At 47.0% G+C, this 22,157-nt stretch overlaps 1 protein-coding gene across 6 annotated transcripts in view; it reads left to right on the plus strand.

Moving 5' to 3' along the window:
• Positions 1 to 22,157, plus strand: part of CREB5 (cAMP responsive element binding protein 5) — an 881,413-nt gene that overhangs the window by 834,857 nt on the left and 24,399 nt on the right. For all 6 annotated transcript variants that reach the window (XM_029589189.1, XM_029589190.1, XM_029589192.1 and 3 more), the window contains 2 exons: positions 4,483 to 4,797; positions 8,331 to 8,558. In XM_029589189.1, the coding sequence (XP_029445049.1) occupies positions 4,483 to 4,797; positions 8,331 to 8,558 (543 nt within the window). The remainder of the gene's footprint in view (positions 1 to 4,482; positions 4,798 to 8,330; positions 8,559 to 22,157) is intronic.

Below are 22,157 nucleotides of genomic sequence, written 5' to 3' on the forward strand. Positions count from 1 at the left end.
AAATCCTTACTCTTTTTTTTAGGGATCAACAAGAACAGCAGTTGATGTAGGAAAATAGAAACATAACGGCAGAAAAAGACCATTATGGCTATCATGTTTCTATTTTCCTTCACATTCCTACATCAGATACTGTTCTTGTTGATCCCTAAAAACAGAGTAAGGCTTTTGAAGAAATAAATGCAAGGACATAGACAGTTTCCATTGGCATAAGCCATAAAGAGGGTATTTTTCAGTGCCATTTCTACAGGTAAAGATGCTTTACCTGCAGAGATGGCCTTTTTTTTTTTTTTAATGAATTGCCTCGTGCATAAGGCCTGTGTACGGATGGACTTTCCCTTTGAAAATCACTGTAAAGTCTACGGGTGAGAACTCTCTCAGAATGTACTCCGGTCTGGTCTGTTATAAACGAGCCCCCAGAATAACTGATTTCAGCTACATAAATGAAACCTGTTATATCCCAGCATTCTTGCATGAAGTGGAAAGACAGAATTCAGAGATATGATTTGCGGATGCCTGAGAATTTCCAAATGTCTAGACAGCAATAGTGAACAGAATGGTCAAGATGGTATAGCTCGACTTCAAAATATCAGTAGCAAAAACTGTATCTTCTGTTATTTGATTACGGGAAATTTTCTAATGTGCAAACCAAGAGAAGGAATGTGACTGTGGACCTAATGTGTAAGGGCACAGTGGTTCCTTGGAAGGATGAAGAGTCAGTCGTTATAAAAATGGTGCCAATGAGAAGAATGTATTTTCACAACCAGGAGAAAAGAGTAACCTGTTTCATAAGACAGTTTGAGACCACTGGTGCTCAAACTGGTCCTACGGGCCCCTCCCCCAGCCAGTCGGATTTTCAGGATATCTTGAAATCCCGACTGGCTGGGGCGGCCCATAGGACTGGTTTGAGCACCCCTGGGTCTACAGAATGAGCCTAATGGGTCTGGTATAGAGTTTTTCCAAAGATGATCACATATGCACAGGATAAAATCTATAGAATGCTAAATGCATGTAAAGAAATCTATAGAATGCTAAATGCATGTAAAGAAAGATATAATGTTTTCCATTTGCAGTATATTTTAAGTTTTGGTCAGATGTACATTATTGACATCAGAATTTCTGAAATCCTCTCCAATTTCAAACATGAAATCACAGGAAATATTCTATTTACAAATGACTGATGATAAAGAAAAAACATTTTAAAATTACATTTTCTGAAATGGTTTTTCCAGGAATGTTTGAATAAAAATGCTGTTTCCCTCACTCACCCACTACAATCCACAATGTACCGGAAAAGCCCTTTCATTCATCGTGGTTTAAATAGTTTCATGCTAATATAGGTGACTTCTAGTTGCATTATCTTTGCTGCTGAATTGCTCCTGCTGTGGATCCTGGATGTAGTCTGTGGTTCCCTTCAGTATAAACCTGAATTTCTTGTAGATCAAGATTATTGCATGCAGTACCAATGTGATATTGCATGTTGCTTATGGTAATATAGGTGCCTATTTTAAAGGGTTTCAATGCAAAATGTGTAGGCAGTTGTGTATTGTAGGTAATTTTTTTCACTGGTGATGGATTTAAACCCCTATCATAACATGAAGTTCTGCTTCACGTACCTTTCACACAGCCAGCCATAAAGGTATTATAACAAGGCTGAAACTGGTTTTTATCCAGCACAGGAGGAAGGGGCTTCCAGTGGATAAGTAGCCTCCAGGACTGCCTAGAGTAAGGTTAAACATCATTCCACCACTATATATCAGAGATAGTTTAAAGAGCATGTAAATAGAATTATTTGCATGGCTTTGCTTTGTTGTCCTGCCGGGTCACTGATCTGGAACCTTTTGTCACTGACCCGGAATCTTTTTGAACTTTCTTCATTTTATCCATTGTAGCTGGAGTGGAAGGCTGAGGCCGCCACTGGCCCCCAGCCTAGTACACCTTTGTAAGGTGACGCTACAAAAATTGACCTGTCTGTAAGCTAATGTTCTAATATGCCGCAATCTGCTTTGAGTGAATTCTGTATTCAAGAAGATGAGTAATAAATCCAAGCAATAAATGCATTAATTCAATGAAACTACCATTGAATCTACCTCAGGAATAGCGGGTCTGTCATGGGCAGAGTGACTTAGCAGTCCAGCTTCTTTTGTAGCCGCACATTGGTTTACTTAAATGAGGGAATGTCAGCATGCATGCACCGAAGTAACACCAGCAGCCCTTCATCACTGCTTTTCATGGGCATTGCCCTCAGTGCAACTCTCAATTTGTTGGTGCCAGTCTGGCAAAGGAAGCGAGGTAGGGAGAAGAGATGGGAGCACTTATCTTCCAAAGTTTGTGCTGCAGGAACTTTATACCCTGGTGCACCAAATCTTTCTTCAAACCCTTCCCAGCATGCCAGAAATACGGACTTGTGTAAATGGCATCTACCAAAGCGGATAGAAATGGTCCTGTGCCTGAGATTCTCGGTGCTTAATAGCCCCACTCCACTTATTTTCTCATTTTTGCTCCTCAGTCACTGCTGGATCCCATGGAAGTGAAGCCCAGAAGCAACTTGATGATCCCAACACAAATGTTGCACCAGACGTATTGTCTAGACGGTCTTTTGAAAGCTTGGGCATTTGGGCTTCCCGCCCCTTCCAAGTCACCAAATTGATTGTATAAACTCTACCATGGAACTTTTTTCTTTTTGTAATCCGAGCCAAGTCAAAAACCTATAAACATAAATCTTTATGTTTCCTATATCAGAGCATGGTAATTTGGAAGAAAATGTAATATTTATTGTATTTGGTAAAGCAAACGTGGGAATGCTGCCCTCCATCCTCCAAGCATGAAATGAGCTGAGCAGCTCCCAAATGCACCAGCACTTCAGCTTCTTTTTACTAAGCTCACATGAAACAGCCTCTCCCCATTAAAGTCAATAAAAAAATAAATACGCTCCCCTGTCAGCAGACAAAATGCAAACAATTTACTGAATGCCTGGTGGGACTAGAGAGCTATGAGCAGTGCGAGCAACTGATCCGACTGAAGAAAGAAAAATGTTTACAGTCACAAAAATGTTTTTCATTGGCAAAAGCAACTCGTTCATGACAAGAAACATATAACTTTCTGAGTGCATGTGTTTGTGCCTGCATATGTGTGGATTTGTGCCTGTATGTACTGTGTATGTGTATAATTGTGTGCATATGTATGTGTGCACACGTATAGGTCTGTGTGTATCTACGTGCATTTATGTATATGTGTGTATTTGTATCGTGTGTCTGCACATGAATGTATGTGTATGTGTCTGTATGTGGATTTATATGTTTATTTATACGTATTTTTAAATGCCTTCTTGCAAGACATCCAAGGCAACATAGGTGTTTGTGCATGTGTATATGTGAGTGTATGTGTGCATTTATACATGTTTTTGTATATGTGAGTGTATTTATTTGTGTATTAGTGTGCATGTTTGTTTATCCATGTGTATGTATGTGTTTCTTGGTTACAAGTGTGTGGGTGTGTAATTGTCTTTACATGTATTTATATGGTTGTGTAGGAGTATGTATATGTGTGTGTGTGTGTGTGTGTGTATGTTTGTGTGTCCCCACATTTTGCAGAAATGATTTAAGCATGCAGGGCTGGTCTCTTAGCAGGATTCAGATCCAGGGCAGCTGCTCCACCTCCCCATTGGGAACAGTGAACACGGAGCTTGTAAAATACACAGACCAAATGGAAATGACCCCTCTTGACTGAAAGCAGCTGCATGTCGGGCTTTGCTCTGTCTCCCTGGATTTGCTGTCCTCAAATAAATGGAGATGCCAGAAGAGACTGTAAGAAAGAAAGTCAAATTGTTTATTCTGTTTTCTGGCCCTGATAGTTATGCCTAGAAGCCATAGATCTACTATTGGAAAAAATGCATTATTAATTCATAATAATATGCTATAATGTAATAAATCATTTATTTTTCTTTTATTATTCTGGAACTCATAGTATTTAAAATAGGGAGTGTTACATCATTAAAGAAACACATTAGCTTGGCTGACTTCTAAAATGCCCCCCCCCCCCTCCCCAAACTCATGGAGTTATAGAGCTAGAGAATATTCTACACACATCCAAATGGAGGAAATAACTTTAATTTAAAAAATATATTTTCATCAGAGCTGGCATGCCCCCTCTGCAGCTCCCAATAAGAATAGTGGGTGATGTGGATAAAGGGCAGCTGGGTACTGTGCACCCAGAACAAGCTCCGAAATGATAGAGAAAATGATCTTTTATTAAAACGTTATCGTATTCATGTAGATCGTGCATAGTATATTTTGGTGCTATTGGGACAGGGCATTTCAACATGGCTGACTTTTGAGTTAGCCAAGAGAAGGTTTGTCTCTAAAGGTCAGATTATTTCAATGTATGTTTATTGGATGCACATTGAGATTCACATTGTCTTTTAATGTTTTTATAATTCAAGTGCATCAGGCCCATATGTTTGTCCTTGTTTTTTTGTGCTTTCAGAGGTTAAAGGCAGCGCTGAGTCATCATCCTGCAGGCATGTCAAACGGGAACATGAATACTATGGGCCACATGATGGACATGATGACCTCCCGTCAGGAACAGACGGCGCACCATCACATGCACACGCATCCGCATCAGCACCAGACACTACCGCCTCATCACCCGTACCACCAGCACCAGCCACACCACCCTCACCCACAGCCCCATCACCAGCAGAACCACCCTCACCATCACGCCCACTCGCAACTTCACGCGCATCCGTCGCATCACCAGACCTCACCACACCCGCCAATGCACACGGGCGGACAAGCACAGGTACGGCCATGGTCTTCGTCATTTATGGTGTAGGGTGATACTGAATGTGCACTATTTTCTGCATGTTGCCAGTCATCCAGCTCAGTCACCAGTCCCCCACTTGCTTTCAAATGTGCCACGTTCCTGCTGGCTCAGGAGATGACAGCCATCCCCATTAGCTCTTACGCAGCATGCTTATATTAAAGCTGACAAGGAGCAAAATAAGAAGTGCTTTCTTTAGGTCTGGTGGGCACTACAACTAAACCCTAGAAACATTTCCAATGGTCCTCTTTTTTTTTTTTAACTTTTTAATTTAGTGAGTGGAAGTACAAGTTCACAAGATCAGCGGTTATACACTCAGAAAGCCATAGCCATAACAATACAGACCCTCCATTAATATGTCTCTTTGTTTATTTCATTTTTAAACTATTAGGGAAGCACGCAGGCCCTGGCATACTTGATATATTCCTTATAGCATGCTAGGTGGCACTTGGCAGAGCAGTCTATTAAAATCTGTAAGGACATGTCAGCAGACATTGCTTAATTAAGCTAACTGGAAAGTTTATATTTTTTTAGATCTCTTTGCAATCGTATTGCAAGTTGAACTTTTATAAAGGTATAATGCATATAACTTTGGGTTTCCCGTAATTCTGTGACCATGGCAGCCACCACAGGCTTCGCTCCCGTTATTGAATTTGCTGCTGCTGCCGCCGCCTTCAGAATTCCAGGGAAGCCACAGTCTTGCAGCTTAACTTCCCCAACTCCGCTGCTGATGCACTGCGCCCCCAATCGATCCAGGGGTCATCACACTCCTTCTTCCCTTCCTCCTCCACCAGCAGCTACTGCGCTATTTTTCCCCTTCCCCCACCTCTGCACACTGCAGCACTTCCTTCCATCTCCCCTTGGACTTACCATGCTTTTCTTTCTCCCCCACCCCACCCCTCCCCAACCCTGTGAGGCTGCTGCACTCTCCCCACACCCCCGCACCCCTGTTGCTTGTCGCACTCTCTATTCTTTGCTCCTGCTGAGCAGCTGTGTTATTCCCATCCCTTATCTCTGGATCACCAGCAGCAAGATCCGTCTTGCCCACAGCTACCAAGTGGGGGCCGATAATGACGATACCTGTCGGCATCAGGGAATTCAGACTACACTGAGCCCTAAAGTGCTGGACAGGGAGGGAGGCGGTGGAGGAGGCAACGTCGAGGATGGAAGTTGGAAGGCAGTGTGGGGGTGGGCGAAGAAGCATTAGTGTGAGGCAGGCAAGGCAAGAAGAGGTAGCATTGGGGTGAGGAGGAGGCAATGTAGGAGGCGGCCTTGGGGGGGGGGGGAAACGGTGGTGTGGAAAATAGCACTGGGATAGGGAGAGAGAGCTCATGCAGGTGGCAGCAGCATTAAGGGGAGGGAGATTGAGTGGGAAGCATCATTTGAGATGGGGGGAGGGAAGGGAAGAATGAAGAACAGAGGGATGAGAGAGGGTCCACAGACAAATGGAATGGAGTGAAAAACATATTTAGGAGCTGTCTGCGGAAGACATTAAAAGAATCACAAAAATGTGGAACAACCACTGTAAGAAAGTTAAGTGAAGCCATTAATGGAATTTGATGAAACAGCAAAAGGCAAACTTAGACTTATCATTAACATCTAATAGCAATAAAAACCCTCTAGAGAGAGGGCATTAGTGAGGATTACAGACTAGTTTGGCAAGAAACAGGCCTGGGATGAACCAAACCATCCATAATCCCTTCTAATGCCCTCTCTAGAGGGTCTGATTGCTTCAGCAGGCACATTAGCTCCATTGTATGTCTTACTGGTAATTTACCTTTTCATTCAATTAGGCAAAACCACTCGAATGCAAACCTGTCAAACAGAAAGTGCCTGTGATGGAGCAGGATGTTCACTTATTCCCTGTCATAGTTTTCCTTTTACACTAATTTTTAGATATCTACACTGAATGTGTTCCTCATCAAATATGTTTCGATAGATAAGTACTTTTTAAAACTTTCTGTTTAATTGAGAGTTTTGTTACACAATCATGCGACAGTCAAACATAAAAGAAATCCCCAAATGCCTGAAGAAACAAAAAATATTAACACCCATCTTCACAGTTATATTTATTTATTATATTTTGTTGGCATTTTCAAAAACATTATGTCAAAATAAATTGAAACCATGAAAGAATAATTTTCAGGAAAATAATTTTAAAAAAAATGTAAAATTAAAGCCCATTACTCATAGCTATATAGCACTACACAGAGAAAACAAATACACCTCATCCAGCACCCAGACTAACCGAACCACCCACTTTCTTAGCATTCAAAAAGAAACAAAGTTGTGTAGGTTAAAAAAAAAAATATATATATATATATATAAGACCATTCTCCAGCTTTGCAAGACATTTGGAGGGGTAACAAACAATGAACTGTCTAGGAGACTGCCTCCTGACACATTCCCAAGGTCTTTTCCTAAGCTCTTGAGGGTTTTGGTTGTTTTAAACAAGTCCAGGAAAACGCAGATTCTCCCAGCAAGAAATAAAGTATTATGATTGCGGAAATAGAGGCGCATTCTAGAGTCCGTATCTTGGACCAAGACAAAGGTCACCAATAACGCGAACCGATTGATTTGGTCACCCCCAGATCTTTTTTATAAACTAGTCAGGTCCAGAGATAAATCCCCATCAGCTATAATATCACTGGCAGTAACATGGATTTCAACAACTGCCTTCAGCCAATGCATTGTGGATTTCTGATGCATGGAGGCAATTTTCTGTACGTTCTGGTGCGAAGTCCGCGGTGCTTTTGCCTTTGGGCCTTGCACCAGTTCTCAAAGGGAAAGTATGACCATAATTTCCCTTTGGACGTTGCTCCGGGAAAAAGTATTTGTAGAAATTTGTACCTGCTTTTTCTGCGGGTACATACCATCTTCCTTTAAATAAAAGTTCAACCCAAAAGCTAATATCAAACAGAGTAATGCAGGAGTAAAATTTGTCAGCATAATAAAGCAATATATCAATAAAATACAGTCCTAAAATACATCAGTTAGCAACCTAGAGCCAAGACTCAGACCACCCCGCTCTCACTGGTAATGAGAGAGGTTGGGAACAAATTATGTTTGCAGTTCCACAACTGGCTAAAGATTCCTCTCGATTTGTATTTTGTGGCTTTAACTTCCAACCTGCTTCACCAATGTTAACGTCTCCAACATGTCCTTGACCATAGACCACTTATGGAAGAATTAATCTAGGTGACATCTGGCAAATGCATCAAACCTTTCGCCTTCACTGGGTCTTTCCACAAAGTCTGCAGCTAGAGAGAGAAGATAGGAGATACATTTGAACACCCAGTGCCTGAAAACAGGGAGGGCTAAGGGTATAGCTGCCATTCCTGACTTGAAGTAGAGCTGACGAGCTCAACGGAGCCCAGCGCTCCCGTGCAGTTCTCCAGCACCCCCACTATAGGACTCATTCCAGTGTCTGTATTTTATTACTCTTATTTTTTTCATTCTCAAGTAATTAACTTGTGGCACGTTTCCCATTTCCCTGTGACTTCTCCACCCAGCTTTCACCAGCGGCACAGCAGATGCAGCCCACTCAGACGATACAGCCGCCTCAGCCCGCTGGGGGTCGCCGAAGGAGGGTAGTGGATGAGGATCCAGACGAGAGGCGGCGGAAATTTCTGGAAAGGAATCGAGCCGCTGCCACACGGTGCAGACAGAAGAGGAAGGTCTGGGTGATGTCACTGGAAAAGAAAGCAGAAGAACTCACCCAGACAAACATGCAGCTTCAGGTGCGCACTGCATATCCCAAGGACACAGGACCTGTTTTTACATTCAGGGTATTTTCTGCACAAGTTGAACATACACAGGCTCTGTTTGCATAAGAAGACACATAGCATTAATAATGAAAGCACAGACACAATCTGTGTGTTTATTAATATAGATATTTCTTCTTAATGAAAACATTTCACTTCAGAATTAGCCAGTGAAAACTGCTGAGGGATTTAAAAGCTCACTAGACTGAGTAATCGTTTTTTTAGTTCACTTGTCAAAAACTACCATTTTGTTGAATCTCATAATTTGACTGAATACATCCCATTCACAAGGATATTCAATGAAATCCTACAGTGCCATCTATTCAAAAGTGGCAACCAGCTGAGGCTGTGGTTCTTGCAAGCTCTCCCATGGAAATCAATGGGGCCTGCACTCACCTCAGCAAAGACTCCAGATCATAGCAGATACCCAGGATTGTGGCTACCTGTCCCCAAGTTACATCATCAGGTCCAGTGCAGTAACCCCAATTTGCACTTTGAAGCCATTTAAGTTCTTTTGAGGGGAATTGAACACTTGACTGTGTTAAGTGGTGTCTAGTCTGTACTGCATTTGCACATTACAAAGTTATCGCATAACTGAACATAGTCATGTGACTAATCATTACCCTTTTTTTGGTCCCATCAGCTTCCACCCGATCTTTTGGGTGTCCATCATAATTGGATTCTTCCATAAGGAAGCTAAGGCACCATGAGCCTCCATTCATAGCTACTCTGAAATTTTCCTAATTTTATTCCCCTTCCTATCCAGTCTAGGGAACAGTTCTTCAGCCTAGAGAAATGGAACATGGCTCCCTCCAGAACCTGGCACAGGTGTGCTTTTAAGCCAGTAGGTGTCGCTGTTATATGATTGCTGGGATTCCTTACTTTCCAGACACCATAAACAATGCCTGCATAATAGTTCTAGTCCCAGCTGGGCCAAGGATCTGATGTCAGGCTCAGGAATCAAACCTCAGTGTCCCCCAAGGCAGTAGACAGAACTATCAGACTAGCCCCCGCTATACATCCTATTAATGTTTCCCCAGTGCACACTTTAGGTTTATTATATGTAGTAATAGGAAGGAAATTGGTAACTGTAGGCTAGGTAGCCTGACTTCAGTGGCAGGTAAATTAATGAAATCTTTATTAAAGGTTAGGATAGTGCACTATCATGAGTCCAAGGAGTTGCAAGTAGGGATGTGAATCGAGTTTCGGACGATTGAAAATATCATACAATATTTTCAAAATCGTCAGAAATCAGGGGCTCCCTCAAAATGATAGGAAAACCCCACAAAATTGTTCGTGGGAGTTCTCTTATTGTTTTGGGGAGGGCGGGAAAAACGGCACACAAAAATAACCCCTAAACCCACCCCGACCCTTTAAAACTAATCCCTTAGCTTCCCCCACCCTCCTGACCCCCCAAAAAACTTTACAGGTACCTGGTGGTCCAGTGGGGGTCCCGGGAGCGATCTCCCGCTCCCGGGCCGTCGGCTGCCACTAATCAAAATGGCGCCGATGGCCTTTGCCCTTACCATGTGACAAGGTATCCGTGTCATTGGCCGGCCCCTGTCACATGGTAGGAGCACTCGATGGCCCGCGCCATTTTTAAAGATGGGGAGGAGCTCTGGAAGGGACGGGGTTGGAGCTTCACCCAGGCTAGTTCCACCCAGCCTGAGTAACGAGTAGAGGCAGACAGAACTAGGTAGCTTGAAAAGAACCATTAGGAAGGAAATGGATACTTGGAAGGAATAGGAAGCCAGGAACAAAGTATTAGAGAAGCAAACTGTTCAATCTATTGAGAGAGGACACGTGACTGACGGGCCTGAAAGGATATCTGGGGAGATTGAAAGATCACTGCCTTTCACAGGATGTGACTTAGACATGCAACAGAGCAGACACTCCTGAAAATCTGACCAACAGGTCTATACTGTAAAGTGCGGTTGGAGATTCTTCGTCTGCAACTCGCTGTGGGCGCACAATTGGGACGCATAAAGCGATCCTGCGATACAGTCTCCAGTTTCACTCGTCCTTAGCGCTTCTTGAAACCAACGCATAACCCTTTCTGCACGCAGCATGTATATGATATGTAAATGAACGAATTAGCTATTTAGTGAAGGAATTAGCTATTCCCTCCGATACTGTGACGCGCGCTCCGATTATCTCCATTGTAACCCGCTATTTTGCCGCGTCCTTAACCTGTTAGTTTACCGCCTACCCTCTACCTGGTGTTAGTCCTGCACCATGGACGACCTCCCTATATACTAACCCGCTTTCAAACTGCATTCAGCCCTTCTTTTTGCATGAACGATGCTGCACGGAACTCCAATTGCATTAGTTATTTGCTTAAAAAAATTATTTCATCCCGCATGTTCCGTATGGGAGCTGACAGCGGCTTACAAAAAAAATTACAGTTCTCATAAAATGCTAAAGTTGTTATATATATATATATATATATATATATATATATATATATATATATAAATACCTTGTCACTTTCCGAATCCCCCATCTCCACATGGGCGGGCGGGCGTGCGGTCATCGAGGCGGCGGCGGGAGCCGGCGGGCGGGTGGGCTCCCGTTCATCCAGGCGGCTGCGGCGGCGGGAGCCGGCGGGCGGGCGCGCGTTCGATCCAGGCGGCGGCGGCAGGGTGGGCGCGCGTTTATCCTGGAGCCGGCGGGCGGGTGGGCGTGCATTCATCCAGGCGGAGGGAGCTGGCGGCGAAAGTGGCCTCCGGCAGCCCCCGCCGGCAGTGAATGAATGCGTGCCTGTGCGACTCGTGCGATTTCGGCGTGCCTGTGCGACCCGTTCGATTTCGGCGCTCAAGGTGTGACATCACGATGCTTGACGTCGCCTTGAGCGCCGAAATTGCACGGGTCGCACAGGCGCGCCGAAATCGCACAGGTCGCACAGGCGCGCATTCATTCACTGCCGGCGGGGGCTGCCGGAGGCCGCTTTCGCCGCCGGCTCCCTCCGCCTGGATGAATGCATGGCCACCCGCCCGCCGGCTCCCGGATAAACACGCATTCACCCGCCCGCCATCTCCCGCCGCCGCCTGGATGAATGCATGCCCACCCACCCGCCGGCTCCCGGATAAATGCGCGCCCACCCTCCCGCCGCCGCCTGGATCGAACGTGCGCCCACGGCTCCCGCCGCCGTCTGGATGAACGGGCGCCCGCCGGCTCCCGCCGCCGCCTGGATCGAACGCGCGCCCACCCGCCCGCCAGCTCCCGCCGCCGCCTGGATGAATGCACGCCCACCCACCCGCCGGCTCCCGGATAAACGCGTGCCCACCCTCCCGCTGCCGCCTGGATCGAACGCGCGCCCGCCGGCTCCCGCCGCTGCCTGGATGAATGCACGCCCACCCGCCTGCCGGCTCCCAGATAAACGCGCGCCCACCCTCCCGCTCCCACCGCCGCCTGGATCGAACACGCGCCCGCCCGCTGGCTCCCGCCGCCGCCTGGATGAACGGGCGCCCGCCGGCTCCCGCCGCCGCCTGATCAAACGCGCACCCGCTGGCTCCCGCCAGTAAGTTTACTTTTTTTTTACATTTTATTCCCTTTTGTTTTAATTTTCGCCCTGCGCCTTGCTTCGGGAGGGGGGGAACCATCCACTTCCTGGTACCTGTCATTTCAAATGTCACTTGAAATGACATTTGAAATGACAGGTACCAGCGCACCCCGGGATACTGTATAGGCGCTGAATATACCGCCTATACAGTAAAAGGGGTTTCGCTTCATGGACGCGCGTTGAGCACGGGTTGGACGCGGCTTGCATTTGCAAGCAATTTGAATAGAGTATCGAGCGGTATGTGAAGAGAACTGTGTGTGCGGGGAACGAGGGTGCGCCAGGCACTGCCGCACTCTTTCTACCGCGGCCTTAGAATATCGACCTGCAAATGAGGAGTGATCTATGCAAGCACGAGATGTGGTCAAGCAATTGACAGCCAAGATTCAGTGCCAGAAAATGCAATGTCATATAATTGGGGTGCAGAAATCCAAGGGAGCATTACATGATAAAGGGGGGAGGGGGGGGGGAGAAGTGAGATCCTGATGTGCAGCAAACAGAAGACATACCTAGCAGTGATCAGGAGAAAGGAAGAAGTGATTATGCCTCTGTATGGGTCATTTGTGAAACCTTGTCTGGAGTACTGTTTCTATATCTGGAGGCCACACCTCTAAAAGATATAGACAGAGTGGAGTCAGTCCCTAAAAAAGCTAACCCAGTGGGGCAGGGTCTGCACCAGAAACCCTATAAAATGAGACTTGAAAAATTAAATATATATGCCCTAGAGGTGAGGAGAGAGGGCAGGATATAACAGAAAACACCTCATAGAAAAAATGACACATAAGAAGCAAACTTTTTCTAGTGGGTAGGCTGATCTAGAGCAGGAGGTCAAATTATGGAGTTCCAAGGACATAAACTCAGGAGTAACATTAGACAATATTACTCCTTAGTGAGGTTGGTAGATGTATGGAGCAGGCTTCTACTGGAATTGGTTTCAGCAAAAAAAAAAAAAAAAGAAAACAGAATTTAAGAAAGCCTGGGAGAAGCTCATAATCCTATGAACAGAACTGACCTTTCGATTTTTCGAACATATGCACGTAAATCTACGTGCGCACGTTTACATCTGCTCTCAAACAGGCATAAATGTGTGCACGGATGCCATGCTGGGTTCCATGTACACCTGCTAATTTTCAAAGTGGATTTATGTACATATCTGCTTTGAAAATTTGGGCTAATCGTGTACTTCACAAGCAAACTTCAGCCCTACACGGACTGTTACAAAATTACCCTCCCTGTGTGCATGCTAGAAAATTGGTACATACAGCAGCATGAGTTTTCTTGATAACCAAGTGCTTTTTTATTGGCATTCTGCTGTAGATCTTTTCTCAAATGGTAAATCCCTAACATGGGGGTTGGATTATAAACCATTTGCATGTAAGAAACTGTTCAAAAGGGAACACTAAATTCCCACAGACACATTCTCGCTCCTAATCCATATACAGTTTGAAGCACTTGTCTTATACAGTATCTTTAAATGCCTTTCTTAATAACTGGAAACTAGAGGAAAAGTTAAAAGAACCAGAAGATTTACTAGAGCTTTGACTGATTTATGGGACTTGCATTTATAGATAGCAGTTACCTAAGAGTGAGTTGACAATATGTATTTTCTGTTTTAAATTGTGTACATTGTCCTGTGGCTGGCACTTAAAATACTAGGTAATTCCCTGCATTGTCTGTGAGCCCCACATATTCCCATATGTGGGGCTCACAGACAATGCAGGGAATTACCATCCTACAGCTGTTCTGGAATATGATTGGCTGCCTGTTAGGAGGGGATATGGAGTATGGGTCACAATGCAGCAAGAGGAGTGAAAGGGACACTTGTTGGAAATTCCACTTGGCTAGTAGCCATAACCTAAACCAGAAGGGAAGAAAATCAGACTTCTGCTAGCTGCTTCAGTCTGACACCAACATCAACACCTGAAAACTCTTACAAGGGGGATTTAGTGAAAGAAAGAAAGAAAGAAAGAAAGAAAGAAAGGAATAGGTGCATTCCTTATTGAATTGTACTGGAGAAAAATAAGATTTAGACGGGTAGGGAGAAAGTGAACAAAAAAAGAGTGATAGTTACTACTGGCACACCATTTCTTATCTAGTATTAACTCCTCCTGGACAGTCCTTCCTCCGCTGACCATGGCAATTGTACTCCATTAAATAATGCTGGGCAAGCCATGAAAGGCTTGAGCCCAGCTTTTGGCTCTGGCTCAGCTGCTTGTCCTCAAAAGACAATGAGCCAAAGATGAGCCAAACCAAGTGTGCTCCTCTTCCTTCTTATCTCAGTTGCCATCCATTGCCATTGCTGCTTTGTCTCTCCCAAACCCGAGGCAGCACACATCAAGGAGTCACTTAGAGAAAGTTGCTCCTCCTGTCCCCGTAGCAGCCCCATCTTCTCTAGTCGCGCCTTTTCTGTTTCAAGCAGCAGCTTCTGGCAGAAGGAACCAGGCAGTTGCAAGGTCAGAGGGAGCTGCTCTCACTCTGCATCCTTGCGGCCCATGTCGTTACACTGGTCCAGGCCTCAGAGAAAGGGGGGAGGGAGGTTAGGAAGAGAGACATAGGGAAAGGAAATGGAATGGAGAACAAGGAGTTAGAGGGAACCTGGAAAATAGGGAAGGGAGAACGTTTCTGGGGGGGGGGGGATGGAGGGAGGAAAGAGGAGATAGAAAGAAATGGGATGAGAGGAGAAAGAAAAGGGAGTGGTGGAGATGGAGGGAAAAAAAGATGAGATTGAGAGGGACAGAGGAAGGAAGAGAGATGATGGGAGGAGGGCGTGAGGGAAAGACAGGCAAAGGGTGACAAAGGTGCACAAGAACATCAAGGCAATGAAGATACAATAGAGGATATTAAAAAGGAAAGGAGCAGTGGAGGGAGCGATGAGAGGAGGAGATGGAGGAGAGAGAGAGAAGGACAGATGAATGTCTTGTGGAGAGAAGAAGAGAGATGAGAATGAGAGAATTCAAAAGACAAAGTGGGGATGTTGCGCCCGTTGGTCGCAGATGGCTGCGACCTCTCATGCTCCCCTCTTTTTTCACTGCACCATCAGTTCTAAGATGAATGGCGGCCTCCCCCAGTCACTGCCGATCTCCCTGGCATTCCCGGGACGGCGGGGCACTGCCGACCGCCATTTTGCTTCTGGAGTCACATAGGTGCGTGTGCGCATGGGCCAGCTATGTACACATCATGGCGGGAACCTCGGGGGCGTCCCCTCCGGATGTCATAGTCTCGCTACCTGTACTTAAGCAGTCTGGCCCTATGCACTAATGAGTTAGCAAGGAGTTTCCTTGTTGCTGAATCCACTACTCTTGGACTATTGGTTCCAGTTCCTGGCTTCGGAGGGAAAGCTCTGAGTACCCGCTCCTCGGGGGCTCTTCCGCGTTCCTAGGCTATCCGCTCCTCAGAGGGCCTTCCTGCCTTTGAACTTCTGATTGTTCTACTCTCAGAACTTCCTTTGGGAACCACGCCTCATGAGTACTTCCTTCGTACTTCTGCTCTACCAAGCCTTGCTGGGATTCCCTGCGGTGTACCCCGTGCCTCGGGTCACTACCACTCTCTCCTAAGCAGGATTCACCTCACCATTTCCTATGCTACGGATTACTGCCTCAACGTCTTCGGGAACCTTCTGAGCTTCCATACCTCTGACTACCTCAGCATCACGATCATTGTACAGTCATCCTTGTCATACCCCACGCTGCGGGCCACTACCGGACCTGCACATCTGAGGTAACAGCTCTACTCCTGAGAAGACTGCCCAGCGTACCCTGCTCCGCAGGTCACTACTGGATAATTACATCTGAGATATCACCCTGGGCATACCCCTTGCTCAAGAACTGTATCTCTACTGCAGTTCCCGCTCCATGGGCTCTGCTCAAGAACTGTTCCTTAACTGCAGTTCCCCGCTCTATGGGTTCTGCCCTTTCTCCTCTGTAATAAAGTTGTGTCCTAAGACTCTGAGACCGTGCCTACCGATGGTGAGGCCCACAGGGCTCCTCCCTGTTGGTGGAGTCATCTCTTACCTCGGCTCTGACCCATATCAAAACATAACACATTGCTAACTCCATGGACCCGGCTCAGGTCTCAGCCCTCCAAGCCATCCCTGGCCTGGCCCAACGACTCTCCGAACAACAGAGGACACTAGAGACTTTGGCTAACGCTTTTAACCAGTTGAGATCTCGACTGGACTCTGCTTCTACGCCTGACAAACTCTCCGCCACTTCACAGGCGTTGCTTATACGGCAACTCAGTACCCTTGCCTGCACCTACACGTTTTACAGGTGATCCCCTGTTATGTAGAGGCTTTCTGAATTAGTGCTGTATGCATTTTTCCCTGCAACCTACCTACTTTCCAGATATAGTGTCCAAAACTATGTACATCCTGTCTCTTTTAGATGGGAAAGCCCTGGCATGGGCATCACCTCTTTGGGAGCATAATGATCCAATTCTCAAGGATTTGACCGGCTTCCTTGCTCTCTTTTGTTCTGTTTTTGATGATCCTCCCCCCAAGACTATCGCTGGATCTGCACTCCAACAAGGTATCAAGTCTTTAACTGACTATGTTATTGAGTTTAAAACCTTGTCTTCTGAACTACATTGGGACCAGGATTGCCTACGGACTATTTTCCTGGAAGGCCTTAATTTTCACATTAAAGATGAGTTAGCCGCACGTGAGCTTCCTGATCAGTTGGACTCTCTCATTGACTTAGTCGGACATATTGATCGTCGTCTGCGTGAGCACTCACACGAGCTTAAAGCTTCCAAGAAGATGCCATCAGGGGTTCCTCGCTCTCGTGCACCACCGGTTACCCAGATTACGCTGGTATCCATGATTGAAGAAGAAGAACCCATGCAACTGGGCCGCAGTCATTTATCCGCTAAAGAGAAGCATCACCAGAAAAGACTAGGACTCTGCATCTACTGTGGACAACCTGGTCAAGCTGTTTCCACCTGTCCTATCTGTCCGGGAAACTCGAAGACCTAGGGTCCGCCAGAGGACTCCTCCTAGGTCTAACCTCTCTATCTCCTCCACTGTGTTGCGGTCTCCACCGCTTCCCCTCTATCTGCTCTGCCTTGTGCTCACCTCCAGTGGTGGAAACGCCGCTCCCGCGGTCCCGCTAGGCCTTCAGGGCGTCCGCCATTGCCAGATCATCGCTCTGCTGCCACGCGCGCAAGGACGCGCATTATGGACGCACGGCCACCGGAAGTCTGGCCCCGCCTGGGTTAACGACGCCACGCCCCAAGCCTGATTTAACCGGCATTCGCCTGCCTTCTCATTGCCTTGCAACAAGGGTCGCTACTGTTAGTAGTTCTTAGTTGCGCTTCGTCTGTTCTACGTTCCGGTTGACCTCAGCTTGTTCCTGACTCCGCTTCTGCCTGCCGCCTGCCATTGACCTCAGCCTGTTCCTGACTCCGCTTCTGCCTGCCGCCTGCCATTGACCTCAGCTTGTTCCAGACTCCGCTTCTGCCTGCCGCTTGCCACTGACCTCAGCGTGTGCCCGACTCCGCTTCTGCCTGCCGCCTGCACTGACCTCAGCGTGTGCTCGACTCCACTTCTGCCTGCCGCCTGCCACTGACCTCAGCGTGTTCCCGACTCTGCCTCTGCTTGCCGCCAGCCTCCGACCCTTGCCGTTTCCAGATTCTGCTTCTACTGGCTGCCTGCCTGACTGGGGTTCGTCTCCGTTCCTACTCACCATCCGTTCCAGCTCTGGTGCCCGCTACAGACTCCAGTCCTGCTTTCAGCTTGCTACAGTCTACTATACGCTACAGACTCTGCTCCGGTTCTCTCTGCTCCGCTTCACTGCATACTACAGACCCCGGGCCTGCTCACAGACTGTTTCTATTCACAGCAAGCTAGAGACTCTATCTGGTCTTCTACCGCCCCGCTCTCGCCGGGCCTTCCAGCTCACTGTTTACTGGACTCTGTGGTTTACTCCTTGCCCAGGCCTTCTTTCTATAGAGACTGTTACTGTGCTCCTAAGTCCCAAGGTTCTAGGACCCTACGGGCTCCTCCTGGGGGGTTCCTGGTTCCCGGGTGAAGACCTTTGCCTGTGGCTCCGCCTCCCGACCTACTCTGCCTTCAGGGTAGTTCGGCTCAAGGGTTCACACCTGGACTGCAGCTTCCCAGACTGCAACACACTGACCCTTCCAGTCTCTATGAATTCCGAAGCCCTTGAGTTCTGTACATTATCCTTAGTGGATTCCGGTGCCAGAGGGAACTTTATACTCAGACAACTCGTGGAGCACCTGCGAATTCCCACTGTCCGGACACCCACACCACAGCTCTTGTCTTTTATCCATGGCGAGCCATTACCTGGTGAAGTCTCGTTTACTACTCAACCTATCTGTCTCCGCACAGGGTCTCTTCATACGGAGACCATCACCTTTTATGTTTTAGATAAGGCAATACACCAGGTGGTACTAGGTATACCATGGCTACAATTGCACTCACCTCAATTTGACTGGAGCACCCTTCAATTATCCCAATGGGGAAAGTCTTGCCATGGGAGATGTCTCGAGGTGGTGACTCCCATGCCATGCAGAACCACTACTTCATCACTTCCAGGTCTACCTCCACAATATTCCGCCTACCAAGATGTATTCTCTAAAGGAGCGGCAGACACCCTACCACCTCACTGATGTTTTGATTGTGCCATCAATCTACTACCTGATACCGAGCCTCCCAGAGGAAGGGTGTACCCACTTTCTCTCTCAGAAACCCAGGCCATGTTCCCTATATCCGAGAATTTGGCGAAGGGCTTCTTTCGGCCTTCTAAGTCTCCTGCTGGGGCTTGGTTCTTTTTTGTGGGCAAGAAGGACAGCTCCCTTCGCCCATGTATAGACTACCGGGGCCTGAACGAAATCACTATGAAGGATCGTTACCCACTGCCATTGATCTCCAAAGTTTTTGAAAGGCTCCAAGGAGACGAAATATTCATGAAATTGGACCTAAGAGGGGCATACAATCTGGTCCAAATACACCAGGGGAATGAATGGAAGACAGCATTTAATACCCGCAATGGCCATTTTGAATATTTGGTCATGCCCTTTGGTCTTTGCAAACCCCGGCCATGTTTCAAAACATGATGAATGAAATTTTCAGGGACATGCTTTACACCTGCATAGTAGTCTATCTTGACGACATACTGGTCTTTTCCCAGAACCTCCAGAACCACCAATTGGACATCAAGAAAGTTATCCAGAGATTAAGAGACAACCACTTATATGCCAAATTAGAGAAATGCTCTTTTCACCAAGAATCCGTTCCTTTTTTAGGCTATGTGGTATCCAGCCAGGGGTTCCAGATGGATCCGCAAAAGACCAAAAGTATTCGAGACTGGCCCCAACCTACTGGACTTAAAGCTCTGAGAAGATTCATCGGATTCACCAACTACTACAGATTATTCATTCATCACTATTCCACCTTGACCGCGCCTCTTACTGCCATGACACAAAAAAGAGCTAACCCTTCTCAATGGTCCCCTGAAGCCGTGATCGCCTTCCAAAAACTCAAGGAGGTGTTCCTTCAAGAGCCTCTTCTATGCCACCCAGATCCCCGAAGAACTTTCATCATTGAGGTAGATGCTTCGGACATTGGGGTTGGAGCAGTCCTTAGCCAACAAACTGACAATCATACCCTATATCCCTGTTCCTTCTTTTCTCAGCATTTTTCTCCAGCCAAACGAAACTAAGGGATAGGAGACAAGGAACCTTTAACGATCAAATTGGCCTTTGAGGAATGGTGCCCGTGGCTCGAAGGCGCTCAACATCAAATCGAGGTTTACACCGACCACAAAAACCTTGAATACTTGTGGCATGCACAATGCCTGAATCACAGACAGGCTCGTTGGTCATTATTTTTTAACCGCTTCGACTTCCTCCTGAAATATCACCCAGCGGACAAGAACACTCGCGCGGATGCCTTATCCCGTTCCTTTTCTAAGGAGGATGTTCCTGACATGCCACGTCATATCATCAATCCTAATTAGGGTACTTCTCTCTGCTACTCACACGGTTCCTGCTGGGAAGACGGTGGTTCCACAGACCCTCCGGAAGAAAATATACCGATGGGCCCACGATTCTCTACTCACAGGTCATCCTGGACAATCCCGAACCTTAGCTATGCTACAAAGGTATTACTGGTGGCCCTCCATGAAAAAAGACGTTCGGGCCTACGTGGAGTATTGTCCTACCTGTGCTAGCCAGAAACCACCACCAGGCCATCCTTGGGAACGCCTTCAGCCACTACCCGCTCCAACTGAACCATGGACACATATTTCTACGGACATCATAGTAGACCTACCAGTGTTCGATGGCAATAATACCATCTGGGTCACAGTTGACCGTTTTTCTAAAATGGCCCATTTTGTGGTGCTATCCAGGTTACCTTCGGCTACAGAATTGGCAAAACTATTCATCCGTGATGTCTTTTGTCTCCATGGCCTGCCAAGACATATCCTCTCTGACAGAGGGGTCCAATTTACAGCTAAGTTTTGGAGGGCTCTATGCCGAAAATTTGACATCTCTCTGGATTTTACAATGCATACCACCCACAGGCAAACGGACAAACTGAAAGAACAAATCTCACACTAAAGCAATTTCTCCGAGCCTATGTGTTGTGTCCATCAGTTCCCGATGCCCTCTCTCCGCCCTCCTTACCTCTTTGGCGCCTCCCTCTTCGTCCGCGGGAAGATTGGCTGCCGCGGCGTTCTTCTGCCGAAGTCCTCCGGCGTCCCCGGACCAGCTGGATGCTGCAAACCGCCATGTTTCCTGGAGGCCTAGGGAGGCGCGCGTGGCGTGGCCCCCGACTGAAGTACCGGCAATGGCGCGAACCTCAGGGGCATCGCCCGAAGATGACGTCACCCGCGACAGATTATATAAGATCTTAATATTTGCTAACACATCGAGTTAGCATGGGAAAGGGTTACTCTACCTAAGCTACTCTGCCTCCTCAGACTTACTAGGGGTACCTGCTCCTCGGGGGCCTTGCTCTCGCCTTTGTTTCTCAGGTGACAGTTTGGAACCGGTACTTGCTCCTACAGGGCCCTCGTTCCCAGACATACTCAGTACTCTCTTCTGCCTGGAAGTCATCACTGCCAACTACATCAGTGAGTTACCATTGCTCTCTCAGAGCTTTCCCTGGAACCAGGTACTCTCTCCTTGAGGGCCTATACATTCCAGCTCCTGGGCTTCTATGAGACATTGTGTGAGTGTTACCATCTGGTTCAGTACATGAACTCTGCATACCCTGCCTACTCACTATATTTCAGTTTCTCTACAGCTCAGCCTCCAGGGATCGCTGTTCCAGTATCTGAGGGACTACAGCCCAGCCGGGCATTCCAGCTCACTACTGCTACTTATGGTGGTTCAGTATACTGTCTAATAAAAAAACTAGTGTGTGTCTGTCTCCATACTCTGAGCCTGACCGGTGGTCCCTCTCGGGATCTTCCCCCGGGGGTGTGCTCATCTGCCACCGGTCCAAAGATCCACCTATAACTCTTCTAAATAACAACAGATTGCTAATTCCAAGCAGAGTGTTAACTCCGAACTGAACACTATGTTAATTCCAGGCAAAGCGATTGGGCTGAGTTGCTTCCTTGGGCCGAATTTGCATTGAATTCCCATCCATCAGCATCTACAGGGTCATCACCCTTTCAACTTGTCTATGGATGACAACCTTTACCACCTCTACCATCTCCAGCAGCCCAGGTGTCGGCACAAGAACTGCATCAACTCTGGCAGCACACCAAGGAACTTCTGCAGAAGGCTGGACAGAAGGCCAAAAGATTCTATGACGCTCACCACCGAGCCGCTCGACAGTTTCAACCTGGGGACAAGTGTTGGCTCAGTACCCGCTTCATCTGCCTAAAAATACCTTCTGTCTGATTTGCACCTAGATACATTAGGCCTTTCGCTGTGCTTCGCCACATGGGTCCCATCTCCTATAGCCTACAGTTACCTGCCTCGCTGAGCATCCACAATTCTTTCCACATCTCTCTTCTTAAGCCTGTCATATTATCAGAATTCTC

This window comes from Rhinatrema bivittatum, chromosome 2 (genome assembly GCF_901001135.1).
Source record: "Rhinatrema bivittatum chromosome 2, aRhiBiv1.1, whole genome shotgun sequence".
Classification (NCBI taxonomy): domain Eukaryota; kingdom Metazoa; phylum Chordata; class Amphibia; order Gymnophiona; family Rhinatrematidae; genus Rhinatrema; species Rhinatrema bivittatum.